The following is a 15,032-nucleotide window of genomic DNA, read 5'->3' as shown; positions in this document are numbered from 1 at the left end:
GTATGAGTCATTGTATGAAATTTGTATTTAAGTTATAAATACTATCTTTTTATATAAAGTTGTTGATATGTATCAAAATTGCATTAAGAGGAAGTTTTGAATGGAATTTCAGAGAGGAATAAGAACACACCACTTACAAAATATATACAAATCAGAAACAAAATACAGACAAAGAACATATTATATAAAATTTGTATGAAAATTATATTTAAGTTGTATGATGTGTAGTTGTATTTAAATGGGTAACAATAATGTATGAAAGTTATAGATAAGTTGTAAATAAGTTATATATTGTATAATTAGCTGGATGAAATTTATTTTTAGTTTGTATTTTATTGTAGATGTATCAAATTTGTACGAAATTTATTTTAATTTGTATGCCGATGTACCATATATTATTTTTTCTTAATCAATTTGTTAAAGAAAAAAAGTAGAGAATGAATTCCAAATCGACTCATGTGTAACGATTCATGTTTGTTTGAACTAGAAAATCAATAACTCAATTTTACAAATTGCTTTGCCGCCCTATAGCATCCTTAAACAATGACTCAATTTTGAAAAAATTGGATTCAATTGCAACGATTGGGTGCTTTTGAAGTGATTAATCATGGAATTTTAGGGAGTCATCCTCAATTTCTTATCAAAATTTCCCCAACTATTCCATTCAATGCTTCCTTTCTTTTCTTTGTCGAGCTGCGAAAATGGAGGAATCACTGGGTGAGGAAGAAACTTGATAAGAGAGGGAACAAGGAGAATTTTTATGGTCATAGTTGCTATGGTCTTCATCCTACATGGATTAAGAGTACGCCATGCCAAATAACTTTAAAAAGATTTAATTTTTACAGCAACATAGGACATCTATTTAGCAACCAATAAATCAATTACCTATGGGATGACGAATGGCGGAACATGAGACTGATAAGATCGTCAAGATCTTGTTGAAGGTGTTTCAATCAATTTTTTCTTTTCTGGGATACTTTTATTTGTAACTGTTGCGTGAATCACACTTTAGAGAAGGAAACACAGTTGGAAAGAGACTCCTTAAAGGTATATAAATTGTAAAGAAACCATGATTATTGCGGGTAAATTATAAATCTAAGACAATTTTAGTAAATAAGTTTAAAATATTGTACAGGAAGAAAAAAATTACAAGGCAAAAAGTACTTGTATAAAGACGTTAGCCCAATAATGCCCACCACTGATCTCCCACCTCTCCTTTCTTTTGTCACGTAAGCAAGTACAACACTAGTAGAAAGTAGCATCTTTTCTAATCTTTTATGATGACGGGTTCAAGCTTTGGAGCGATGATAAAATTGTCTCAGTATGACTTATAGTTTACGGGTTCGAGCTGTGGAATCAGTCATTGATACTTGTAATTAAAATAGACTGTCTACATTACACCCCTTGAGATAAGACCCTTCTCCGGACCCTACGTGAACATGAGATACTTTATGTATTAAGCTACCCATTAATGATTTTCACACACCAAATTATTTTCATCCAAACAAACTTATCATGGACCATAAGGATTTTAGGTCCACTCCACACACAAAATATGGATAATTCATTAAGGACGAAAGGCAGGTGTCAAGCCTGTACATTCATCGTCTTGTTCAAATTATATTAAATAGGAATATATAATAATGAAATTATTTCAGTTCTGATTGCGGCAAGTGTATTCCTTGCATGAGTGTATTTCGGAGCATGACTATTTTGTCGATTGCATTTCCAAAAACTCAATTTGCTGATCAGGATAAAATCAGTTAAATGTACAAAGGAGCTGGCAGTCTTATTTATAAGCCATATCGAAAATGTTTACCCGTAAAACGGTACAGTTGAATTTATACGTAATTTCTAGATAAGTGAACTAATTTGATCATGAAATAATACAATAATTAAAGAAATATACATAACTTAGCCTTAAAATGTAGATGAAACAATATAGATGATAGTTCCGGGAACAAGGTTTACGGGCACAACATGGGATCAAAAAGTGAAAAAGTAAGATTGTATTAAGTTTTGTATAGAATATGGTATAATTTTTGCCAGAAAATTTTGTGTCATTACAATGATAACTAGGTTCACTATTTATAGTTGTGTCTAGGGAAGAAGATCTTATGATCGTACCCTCCTTTAATGTCAATTATGAGGGTCATTGATGAAAATGTAACGGTAAATATAAATGCCAAATTCTTTGTAACGGGCCGTCGCTCTTAATGCTGCAGAATATTCCTTATTAAATGCTACCGGGCGCAGAGCATTTAATACGCCTTTATGAACATTATCTCTTCCGGTGACAAGTGGAATGAATGTGTTCGGTTTTCATCCATCCCCGTTTAAGATTTTAAATATCTTTCTTTTAGATGACCACGTGTCATATCATATTTCACCCTATACAAATAGGCTATGCACTCGGGACATCATTCACTAATCAAATAGCGAATTTTGCTAGACTATAAGTTTACTCTTTTGTTTAGTTGATGTTTGTTGAAAAACATCTTTTTTGTTAAAATAGATTATTCAACATAGAGAAAGGGCCATAAATTAAAATTTATGAGTTTAAAATTTTAATTATTTTAATTTATTATGTTCTAACTTCTAAACTAATAATTTGCCAAATCCATAACCTATACACTAGCTTCGTCATTGATTCAACGTATTAGTCGGAATCTCCTCCATTCCACGTGTATTAAATTTACATATGGAGTACAAATTTTTGTTCTGTAGATCAAAATATATTATGAGTGAAGTTAGTAGCATGACAAAAAAAGTTATTACAAAAACTTTAGTTTAAGAACATATTTTGATATTCATTATCTGCTTTTCGAACAAGGAGTAATAGGCATCATTTTCATGATTCACGAGTCACGACGCTCCAATATAATACTCCTGGCTGGCAGTAGTACGAGCAATATACTGTGAGAAAAACGTGATTTCATCTTCTCGTATAAACCTTTTTTTTTTTTTTTTTTTAAAAAAAATTTATTCTGAAGTAAACACCTAACAGATATCTAAACTTTTATTTTTGCTGGACATTAATACATATCTTACCTACCCTTCCATCTCTCATTAATCTAAAGAATGGGTCCTAGTCCTACGTGGATATGCGGGAATGGCAAAAAGGGCCTAAACATGAACCAATCTCTATATACAACGTGGCCCAATAAGGCCCACACCTCTATCCTTTTTATCAAGTATTGACTATCAATATTAACAGTCGCAGAACATAGTTTCATATTGCAAACTATTCTAAAATGGCACTTTCTTCTTCTTCTTCTTTTTTCTTCCTCTTAGTCTTCTTCTTTCTCAACTCTTTAGCAATTTCAGTTCAATCGGACGGTTCTGAGACTTTCATAGTCCACGTGTCAAAATCTCACAAGCCCCACATCTTCACTACCCACCACCATTGGTACTCCTCCATTCTCCGATCAGTCTCTTCTTCTTCTCAATACTCCGCCAAAATCCTTTACTCTTACGATTATGCTTCCCAAGGTTTCTCCGCCCGTCTCACTTCCGGGCAGGCTGACCGGATCCGCCGCGTTCCCGGTGTAGTCTCCGTCATCCTTGACCGTGCACGCCAGCTTCACACCACTCACACACCTACCTTCTTAGGTCTCGCAGACTCATTTGGGCTTTGGCCCAATTCAGACTACGCCGATGACGTCATCGTCGGGGTCCTCGACACGGGCATTTGGCCGGAAAGGCCGAGCTTTACCGACGACGGTCTTTCTGCTGTCCCGTCCGGTTGGAAGGGCAAATGCGAAACTGGGCCAGACTTTCCTGCAACTTCATGTAATCGTAAAATCATAGGCGCTCGATTGTTCTACAAAGGCTATGAAGCTGATCGTGGAAGCCCAATTGACGAGTCTAAAGAATCAAAATCGCCACGAGATACTGAAGGACATGGGACCCACACAGCTTCAACTGCAGCTGGATCTGTTGTAGCTAACGCTAGCTTTTTTCAATACGCAAAAGGTGAAGCTAGAGGCATGGCTGTGAAAGCTCGAATAGCAGCTTATAAGATCTGTTGGAAAACAGGGTGTTTTGATTCTGATATTTTAGCTGCAATGGATCAAGCTGTTGCTGATGGAGTTCACGTGATTTCACTTTCCGTTGGTGCGGACGGTTATGCACCGGAGTATGACGTTGACTCTATTGCTATTGGAGCTTTTGGTGCTTCAGAACATGGCGTTGTTGTCTCTTGCTCTGCTGGAAATTCTGGTCCCGGTGCTTCCACGGCGGTCAACGTTGCGCCGTGGATTCTCACCGTTGCTGCTTCAACGATAGACCGGGAGTTTCCGGCTGATGTTATTTTAGGAGACGGTAGAATATTCGGTGGCGTATCCCTGTATTCCGGCGATCCGCTCGGGGATTCAAAACTACCTCTTGTTTACTCCGGCGACTGCGGGAGTCAACTCTGTTATCCAGGAAAGCTGGATCCTTCAAAGGTCGCCGGAAAAATTGTATTATGTGATCGAGGCGGCAATGCTAGAGTAGAGAAAGGAAGTGCAGTGAAGTTAGCCGGTGGTGCAGGTATGGTCCTGGCGAATTTAGCTGACTCCGGCGAAGAACTCGTCGCCGATTCACATCTCCTCCCGGCGACGATGGTCGGCCAAAAAGCCGGTGACAAAATCAGGGATTACGTCAAATCTGATTCATCACCAACGGCAACAATAGTCTTTAAAGGAACTGTAATCGGAAAACCACCGTCTGCTCCACGTATTGCTGCATTCTCAGGCCGAGGGCCCAATTATGTAACACCGGAGATCCTTAAACCGGATGTTACTGCGCCAGGAGTGAACGTTTTAGCCGGTTGGACCGGGTCCATTGGACCAACAGATTTGGAAATTGATACCAGAAGAGTGGAATTCAACATTATATCTGGTACATCCATGTCTTGTCCTCATGTAAGTGGATTAGCTGCTTTACTTAGAAAAGCTTACCCTAAATGGACCACAGCAGCCATCAAATCTGCCCTCATGACGACAGCTTACAATATAGATAACTCCGGCAAAACCTTTACGGATCTTGCGACGGGCCAAGAATCGAGTCCGTTTGTTCACGGGTCGGGTCATGTGGATCCGAACAGAGCACTGGATCCAGGTCTGGTTTATGATATTGCGACGAGGGATTACGTGGATTTTCTTTGTGCAATTGGTTATGATCCCAAAAGGATTTCACCGTTCGTGAAAGATACCTCTTCGGTGAATTGCAGTGAAAAGAGTTTAGTTAGTCCAGGGGATTTGAATTATCCGTCGTTCTCAGTTGTTTTTAGTAGTGAGAGTGTGGTGAAATACAAGCGTGTGGTTAAAAATGTTGGGAGGAATACAAATGCGGCGTATGAGGTGAAAATAAATGCGCCGGCTTCGGTGGAGGTGAAGGTGACTCCGACTAAGCTCAGTTTTAGTGAGGAAAATAAGAGTTTGTCGTATGAGATTAGTTTTAGCAGTAATGGAAGTGTAGGGTTGGAGAGAGTGAAGGGTCTTGAATCAGCATTTGGGTCAATTGAGTGGAGTGATGGAATTCACAGCGTGAGGAGTCCAATTGCAGTGCATTGGCTACTCCACTCTGCTACCGCATCTCTGTGAGCAGTGTCTGTTTCTTAGCCTGTCGGGTGATCAATTGACTATGGAACAGAAGATGATTGTGGTAAACTGCAAATCTGTGATGGGCAGAAACAAGAACAAGGCCAAGTTCAAAAAGGAAAATGAAAAATAGCGAAGGACCATCTATCTGTTGAAATAATGTTAAGAAATTGTCATCATTCTTTTCTTGCTTACGAGTATTTATCAGCCTCAAGTACATTTGAAAATGTATGTTCATCTGCTGTAACATTGTCATTTGATGGGCTTAGTACAAAATGAACTAGTTTTGGAAGACAGACAACCATAAATCATATCATCTTTGATTGGTTTGGAGTTTCTATCTTTACTACCTGATGAGCGAACCGAAAGCAAATCTCACTACTGTCAACTTGCTTCTAAAATTTCTCGGACTTTGCAGAAAAGTCGGAGTCCTGGGATTTAACTCTATATTGAAAGGTAGCTATACGCATCATCCCAGATCAAAGGCAAGACTTTCCTCTGGCTAAGCAAATTACTCCATATATTGGTGCCATTGTTAATAGTCTCACAAAACCATGGTGCCATTCTAAATTGGCTAGCTGGTGCATTGGCCTTAATGTAAAAAGTCGATGTAACTTTTGGAATACTCTGGATCTTACAGGCTCAAGCACATAAATGTAGGTATCAAACGAATGGCAAAAGATTCTGTAAACAACTTTAGAGGATCAAGAGAAAGAAAGCACAATATTAGAGTAATTGAAAGTAAAATAACATTGGCGCCAGATTTTGCTAGTGGCTCTAGTTGAAGGTTTTCCCCAAACAACATAATCAACAAGGGCAGGTTTGACTTCAGTAAGTAGAATCACACAGCATATGAGATTCAGCACCAGCTCCCTAGTAAATCCTATCAGATCGTCAAAGCAGACTCAGATATGTAAGGCAACACAGAACAAAAGGCACTGGAACAAGTATTACTAGAACAAACTACATTTAACGACATTGCAGCAGCATAATCGCCTCTCCTGCCACTTGTTGAATCCTCTAGTGACCATACTTCTGAAATTCCCACTCACTATTATCTGAAATGAGGAAAAGAGTTCCAACAATTATGATATAGTTAACAAGCTAACTAAACAGCGCAAAAGACAAGGTTGATAGCTACCTAATGGGCACACTTGACGGGTTTTGAGCCAGCGACTGATGCAGTGGAAGTGGAAGGCATGGTTACATACACCTGTGATAATATAAATCAAGATGTCTAAGCCAAAAAAATAAAGGATACGTCTAACTTAGCAACATAACTAAGAAAGAAAACAGAAAAGTAGTCGACTAGAAATTTAAAAAAGCTACAATTCCTCCCTCCCCCCCCCCCCCAAAATGGGGGGTATCCAAACAAATCAAATAAAATCTTAATAGTCCAAAAAAGAATAACATACTAAATTCAGATGTACTCGAGTACAGTGACCTTTCAAACTCATTAAGAAGTAATTCTTCATGACAGCCATGAGGAATTAACCGAGGGACTCAAGCTCATACACAACCCATAATCATTTAGCATATATGTATTTCAAGAATTTCTACACCAAATTTATCATAATTAGTAAGATAAAATGTTTATTTTCTTTCACAAGCAATGCTGATAAACTGAAACAGAAATATTAATCAAACTTACAAGAATAAAACTAGACTGGAAAAAAAAATAATCCTTGAAATGTAGTTGGGAAGTAATGCGAAAAGCTGCATTGGCACATCTTGTCACTAAATATGAAATAAACGCGAACTAAACTTGGTAATGGAGCATTTTCACTAATTTTTCATTATTTTTTGCTTGGTTTTGCTCTTAAATTTAACCTGAACTTTTATACAGGAGTTGAAGGAATGAGAACTCATAGATCAAAATCATGATCTGGAGGCCATCATGCTCTCAATCCTTTTCCGCCTATGAAAAGAATATTTTAGAAGAAATTTCTGATTAAATCGCTGAAAAAGGAACAAAACTTGGGTGGCAAAAATTTCGCCGGAAATAGAAGAAAACATAGGAGAATAAAAGGAAGAAAATCTGCCATGGATGAAAAACAAAGCTAAATAGGTGTTGGGTTTGAAGGAAAGTAGGAGAGGAGATCGTGATTTTTAGGGAAAGAATTTGGAATAACTATTGGGTCTGAAAGAAAAGGGGTAACAGGTGTGCGGAAAGTAGATGGAGGGGAAACACTAGGGGGGCAATTGAGTTTGATAGAAAATAAAAAGCAGCGGATGTAGAAGTGGGAATTAACAAAATAGGAAAAAATAGAGGGAAGAAAAAATAAATAAAGATAGAAATAAGGAGATGAAGGGAATATAAGGTGGGAGCCTAGGAGGCCATAGGTGATGATCCTTCAGAATCCCCTTTCTTTTCTTTTTTGTTTCTTTTGTCTTTTGAAGAATTGAACCAATTTTTTGATTAATTCTTTTCTTCTACTAATTTCCTGTTAAAGATAAAACATAACCAGGGGCCTAAAATCAACTCTATAACAAAATATTATACATATAATTATGTCCTAAAAGTCCTAATGTCTAAGAAATTGTATCTTTATTTTCTCTTTCCTTCAAAGTAGACTTATATACAAGTAGTAAAATATTAAAATCTATCTGATCTATTTATACAAGCAGTAAAACAATAAAATCTATCCGATCTACTTAAATTTGAAAGGGAAAAGGCATAAGGACCCCTTGAACTAAGGCCGAACTACCAGTTACACACTTTATCTTTGAGGGGGTGCTATTATCCCCCTGAACCTTTTTTAAACGGAATAAATATACCCTTGGATGCTGAGGTGGCATGGAAAGTGTGTTCACTCTCTTGGAGGCATGTGAGAGACCAAAAGAAGTTAAATTTTGATTTCATGTGTCATTTTTAATATAGCACTTTATAATCAAGTACACTTAATTAATTAAAGTTAACTTAAATGATATATTTAAATTTTTGTTCTTTCTATTTTAGTGAAATAAAAGTCAAATTTTCTTTTTCTTTCTTTCCTTTTTGTTTCATTAAAAAAGGGATCAAATTCCCTGCCAGCAAAAATTCACCGGCAGCCACCAGAGAAACCTTCAATAGCTGCCCTCCACCTTCAAGTCACCAGTGAGCACAAAGCCATCACTGCTCCTGCACCTGCCACCTATGTTGCTCGGACTCTCCGAAAATATCGTCGGGTGCGTGTCGTATTCTCCAAAAGCAGTGTATTTTTGGAGAATCCAACACGGGTGCAGCAGTATTTTGGAGAGTCCGCGCAACGTGGCCTGCCACCTCCCTTCCACCATTGTTTATTGATTAGCAGCCACCACAACTCCACCCGTCTGCCACCGGCCGGTCCCCATAAATCACAAGGACTCGAGCAGCACAGCCAGGAAACACCACTGTAAACCCCATCTCGTCTCCACTCTTCCATCACTATCCACATTAGCTAACCCATCACAAATATCCACTAAACACCTCACATTTGAACTGGGTATTGTTGATTTTGATCAGGCTCAAAAAGGTGTGATTGGTTTTGGAGAAAAGAAAAAAGGACGAAAGAAAGCGAAATGGAATATAAAGAAAAGAAAGAAAAACCAAAAATATAAGTTTGGTCATCGGCGCCTTTGTGACAAACGGCTAGAAGAAAACGAAGAAAAGAAAAAATAAAGGAAAAAATGGAAAAGAATAAGAAAAATAAAAAATGAAATGTCCATATGGCATGCGCGTGTATTTCACTACATCCATACACATCTGAGTATGGCTTTTTAGGGAGGTACTTATTAAGTTTTAAAAAGGTTAAAGGGGGTAATGGGACTCCCTCAAAGATAAAGTGTGTAACTGGTAATTTGGCCTTAGTTCGGGGGGGGGGGGGGTGTTATGCCTTTTCCCAATTTGAAATAAAAAAATCTTTTATCATATGAGAAAATTTATTTTTTAAGTGATCGAGAAAAAAGAATGAACGTGCAGGCAAGTTATTTTTTTCCCAACCAATCCTTGTCACTTTTCTAGCGATTTCATTAGTGATTTCCTCCAAAATCTTCCTCTCATCGGCTAAAGAGGGCTGTGAGGATGTTAACTTTCAGATCAAGATTTTGATCCAAGGGGTTCTCATTCCTTGAATTCCTTTATAGAAGGCCAAGTCCGGAAGAGCAAACCAAACAACACTGAAAAATAGTGAGAAAAAAAGCTACAATATTATGTTCCGCTCGAACTTCTTTTCATATTTGGTGATGAGGGGTGGCGCTACAACTAAGGGTGGCAAGTGGGCCGGTCCTGGGCCTAAACGGGCCAAGTGGGCCGGTCCAAACGGTCCCGGTCACAGGCCAGTCCAAACGGTCCTGGGCCGGTCCCAAATTAAACAGACCAAACGGTCTTTTGTAGGGACCGCCTCGGGACCGGGATCGGGACCGTTTGGTCCCGGGCTAAACGGTTCCGGCCCGCGGGCTAAATGTGCTAAGTGGGCCCAACGGAGTTTTTAAAAAAAATAAAATTAAATAGATATTAGAGACAAAAGGATGTTAAAAAAAATATCTAAAGCAATGCTTTGTAAATTTTATTATAGAATTGTGACCTAAATTTTATTTAACATCCTAAATTTTAATATTCAATATTTAATATCAAATATAGCTTATATATATATACACTATACTATATATACATCTTATATCGAATATAACTTATATATACTATACTATACGTACATCTTATATACTATACACTTAGTATATATAACTTATATATTATACATTTAGTATATATACTATACTATACTATATATACATCTCATTTAGTATATATACTATACTATATATACATCTTAGTATATAAGATGTATATATAGCTTATATATATACTATACTATACTATATATACATCTTATATCGATATATATATATATAAACTTTTTAGTAGTAACATGAAAGGACCAAAGTATGGTACTTATTAGCTGGTATAAATATGGAATGATAGAAGATCAAGTTTTATCTCAACTCAGATTACAGTTTCAACTAAAACTGAGTTGAGCTAAAACTTGATATTCTATCATTCCATATTTATACTAGCTAAAAAGTACCATACTTTGGTCATTTCATGTTACTACTAAAAAGTATATATATATCGAATATAGCTTATATATTATACACTTAGTAACAATAAAGTAAGCAATAGTAGCAATTATAGAAGGAAATTAGAGAGAGATTGTGATAGATTGATGATTTTGTAAGAAAAATGAAAGAATGAAGGGGTATTTATAGTTGAAAATAGGGAAAAAATATAATTATAAAAAGTTTGGGGTTAAAACAAAGCTGGGGAGGGGAGGGTTTAAATGGCTATTTTATAAATAGCCAACGGCTATTTTTGACAGCCCAACGGCTATATTTTTTTATTTATTTAAAATATAGCCGTTGGGACAGTTTGGCCCGCTAAGGGTCCCGGTCCCTGGCGGGCTAAATGGTCCCGGGTCTGGCGGGCCCAAAGCATAGGACCGGCCAACGAGACCAGCCCAGGCCCACTAAAACCGGGCCAAACGGTCCTGGCCCATTTGGCCCGCGGTCCCGGGCCGGCCCACTTGCCACCCTTAGCTACAACTTTGGTTTCCTTCCAGAACGCCAATCAAGGTCTATTCTTTTCTACTCTAGTTTAATTTTAATCTTGACTTCTATATTTATCTTTGGAGTTGCCGTTTGTTTGAGTCTGAAGTTTGACAACATTGCTTATGACATGTGCAAAATGGTTTCAAACTGTGTCTGAGCTCGAGCCCCTTGATGTGATTCTTCATGGCAGCAGGTAATAAAACTACTTTTCAATGAGTTTGAAATGTCACTGTACTCCAAAAATGTATATAATGTTAAGACATTATTCTTTAACCTCTAATATTTTATTTGACTGTTTAAGTGGTTTATATAAGAAGATATTATAATTGACTGCAACCAGTTTTTGTTTTGATTTTCAGCTTTTTCACAATTTTATCTTTTCTTATTGTTTTGTTTGAAATAAGAGATGAGGCTCAAGGTTTGGGTTGAATTGGAGAAAAATGTGGCTTTGCTACTGATGCTCTCTGGTTCAAAGTTCTCCTCTAGATACATGGGTTTGCTGATGGGGAGGAAACAGGGTGTGTCTGCTTGAGAAAGGGAAGAAGATAGAAGAAAAAAAGCAGAAGAAAATACACCACACAAAAACTCTCAAAGTCTCAAGCCTCGTCAGAATAAGAAGCCATTATAGAATGAGAAAGAAGACATGGAGAAAGGAGTACCAAGAAGAAAAGACAGCAAGTGTGCAGAATTAGCAGCAAAAGAAGGTGAATACATTGCAAGAGTTTCATCGGATGGCAGGACAAAGGAGGGAGAGGACAGCAATAGGGGATATACGTGTGGTCTTTGGCAATAAGAAGAAGTGCAACGCAGTAAAATATGCATGGATTAGCAGAGGCAACCCTCCTAAACATCCAGCATTCTCCACACAAAAAGCTCTCCTTGTCTCAACTCCGAGAAACCTTTCCCTCCCTTTCCTCGCTCTATGCCCAAAAGAAGAAGGGCATACCAATAATCCTAAGAAAGTAACACCTATCCTCTTTTCTGATTACCTTTTATAACTCAGTCAGGTTCACTTTTGGTTAACCTTTAAAGTACTTTGAGCAAATAAAATCGTATTGAAAGAATTGGTTGTTTGGTTTTCCATTGTTAATTGAAGGTTCTCCTCAAGATAGGGGTTCAGTGATGGGCGAAAAGTGGTGTGCCTGCCTTAGAAAGAGGACATAGGAAAAAGGTAGAAAATACACCACACAAAACTCTCAAGTTGCTAGCCTCGTCAGAGTTAGCAGCCGTAACAGAAATGAGAAAGAAGTGCCAAAGGGAAAAGACAGCACATGTACGGACTTAGCAGCAGAAAAAGGTGAATACATTACAAAAGTTTCATCAGATGGAAGGATAAAGGAGGGAGAGGGCAGCAATGGAGGGATATCTGTATGGTAATTGACAAAAAGAGATGGAGAATGGGAGAAGGCAACAACAACAACAACCCAGTGTAATAACACAAGTGGGATCTAGGGAGGGTAGTGTGTACGCAAATCTTACCCCTATCTGGTGAGGCAAAGAGGCTGTTTCCGATAGACCCTCCGCTCAAAGAAAGCATGTCATGGATTTACAAACAGATAAGCTTATGATTGTGCACACCACAAACATATATGCTTACTTCGAGGATGATAACAGACACTATCACTTTGTTATTGGGTGACAGACTAGGCCAATGGATGTTGGGCTCCTTTACAACGAAATGGAAAGTAGATTATTAGGCAACAAGAATCAAGTTTGATTATAACTTATTCGCCATAAAATATACAATATGGTAATGTATATCTAAAAGTGCATACAACTAATATGTCTAGGCATAATCTCATAAGACATAACAAGCAGAAAGCTCTATCAAGATGATATAACAATGGTAGTCAAGATTTCCCGAAGTATATAATTTTCTATGGCACAGTTCAATTAGAGCGAATTATTTCACCAATCACAGTCTCAACTGTATGAAACTTAAATAAACAAATAACGTACCCCAAGCAACAGTGCACTCCTCACTCGTAGCACTAGCTTGATTAGCCTGACACTCGATGCCTGTTGACCAAAAATGTTTCAAATAAATTCGCAAGAAAAAATATAAAGTTATCCATAATTCCTTTTTTATATCCTAAAGCAAAGCAAGGATTTGAAAGCGCTCACATAGATCCATAATATGATTCCTACAAATAGCACAGTTGTCTACTACAATATCTGCATCAACAATTTCACCAAGCCACGTCAGATTCGATCAAAATTACGAAAACGAAGTAGATATGAATCAGAACGAACCCCAAGCCCAAAGAGCGACAGCGTTCCACTTTTTGATTTCAAAACGTTTAGGTTTCTTAGTGGAAGAAGAAGCAGCAGATGCTGATGAAGGTGCTGCTGCTGCAGCGTTGAATTCTTCACCAGTCGGAACCATCTCGACGTCTGTATCCATTGCCGCTGCTGAATCAAGGAATCGTAGTCCAAATTCTAGGGTTCACGATCTCACAATTTTCTTCGCCAAGTGGAATTAGTATCAATCAAACTATTCTTTCTGGAACCGCTTCTTATACTATTTTTGTGTGGTGAAGTTGGCACAGGATTGCCAATTGAACCGGTCCAAAGTTATAAAACTCCTGCTTATGCTCTCGCTTCTAAATCTAAAGTTACGCTAAGCAATTGGGTTGAACTAACACTAATATACTCAACCAACAATTGGGCCATCAAAAAGCCCATGTGTCGATTTAAAGAGAAAAATCTATATTTTTAGCCGCTCTAAGAAAAAATAGTTAATAAAATATATAATTACACTTTTTGGCTAGCGACTGTAATTAATTTCGACCAGCCGACCAATTTTATATTTTGTCAATTTAGAGAAACAAATTCTAATTTTGGGCTCGAGCTTTGAGATGCCTTCATTTTTTTTGTTTTTAGAAAAAAATGATCAAATTCATCCTTGAATTATTCGAAATGGTTCAGATTTATCATTCATTAATAGCTTGGATTAGATTTACCTTTTTCACTAACAACATAAGCTTAGTCTCAAATACAGTATTTTGTATTGGATGATGCCGCATGTCCAACATGTACACGTGATGCTAAAAACTGTCATTTGAGACTAAATTTCTGTCGTTAGTCAATAAGGACAAATTTAGCTCTTTTTTGTAACGGTAAAGATAGATCTGCCGAAATTATTAACGGATAATAAATCAGTATCGTTTTGCATAATTGGAGGACAAATTTGGACGTTCTCCCTAGTTTTTAATCTTAAAATTGAAAGTAAAAAATCCTAGCTAATACGTGATGTTAAGTACTCCACGTCCTCGAGCCATATTAAATGGGCTAAACTTTATTAGTCTATGGAGCCTAACGGCCTAAAAGGAGGCCTATAAGAGGGCTTACTTTCTCCGTTCATTAATTGGTTGCGTCCGTAAATTAGAGTTGATATGCTATTGAAATTTGCACGCTTTAATTTGGAATGAATACGAAAGACTAATTAATACAACTTTTTGTCAAGTCTAGCTACCGCTAGCTATCGAAACTCAAAAAATTAGACAAAAGAGTATTGCAACTACATTGTATATGAAAAATACGACATGGCACGTGTTCGATTAAAGGAAGGACACGTGGAACATAAGATGAAGATGACCACCAAACATAGCTATACTTGTCACAGGAAGGAATAACGATCATAAAAAGAGTATTAAATATTTTGAACCCGATAATATTTAATACAGAATATTCTGCAGCATTAAGGATGATAGCCCGTTACAGAAAATTTGGCATTTATATTTAAGCGTTACATCTTCATCAATAGCCCCTCATAATTGACATAAAAGAAGTGCATGATCCTAGGACTTCATTCCCCAGACTTAGCTATAAATAGAGAACTTAGTTATCATTGAACATGGGACGAATTTTCTAGCTATCTTA

At 37.3% G+C, this 15,032-nt stretch overlaps 2 protein-coding genes across 2 annotated transcripts; one reads left to right on the top strand and one right to left on the bottom strand.

Annotated features, from left to right (window-relative positions):
- The first annotated feature begins 3,206 nt into the window (after positions 1–3,206).
- LOC107776198 (subtilisin-like protease SBT1.4) lies at positions 3,207–5,918 on the top strand. Its single transcript, XM_016596061.2, has one exon. The coding sequence runs from the start codon at positions 3,255–3,257 to the stop codon at positions 5,586–5,588; it is 2,334 nt and encodes a 777-aa protein (XP_016451547.1). The 5' UTR covers positions 3,207–3,254; the 3' UTR covers positions 5,589–5,918.
- Positions 5,919–6,313: 395 nt separating this feature from the next.
- LOC107776199 (RING-box protein 1a-like) lies at positions 6,314–13,767 on the bottom strand. Its single transcript, XM_075251229.1, has 5 exons — positions 13,404–13,767; positions 13,275–13,325; positions 13,110–13,169; positions 6,727–6,798; positions 6,314–6,643 (listed from the first exon to the last, which is right to left on the bottom strand). Exons 1-5 carry the CDS (start codon positions 13,552–13,554, stop codon positions 6,606–6,608), a joined length of 372 nt encoding a protein of 123 aa, XP_075107330.1. The 5' UTR covers positions 13,555–13,767; the 3' UTR covers positions 6,314–6,605.
- Between the last annotated feature and the right edge of the window lie 1,265 nt (positions 13,768–15,032).

The sequence above is a fragment of the Nicotiana tabacum genome, chromosome 4 (genome assembly GCF_000715075.1).
Source record: "Nicotiana tabacum cultivar K326 chromosome 4, ASM71507v2, whole genome shotgun sequence".
In the NCBI taxonomy this organism is placed as follows: domain Eukaryota; kingdom Viridiplantae; phylum Streptophyta; class Magnoliopsida; order Solanales; family Solanaceae; genus Nicotiana; species Nicotiana tabacum.
This window is presented reverse-complemented; position numbering and strand designations above follow the sequence as displayed.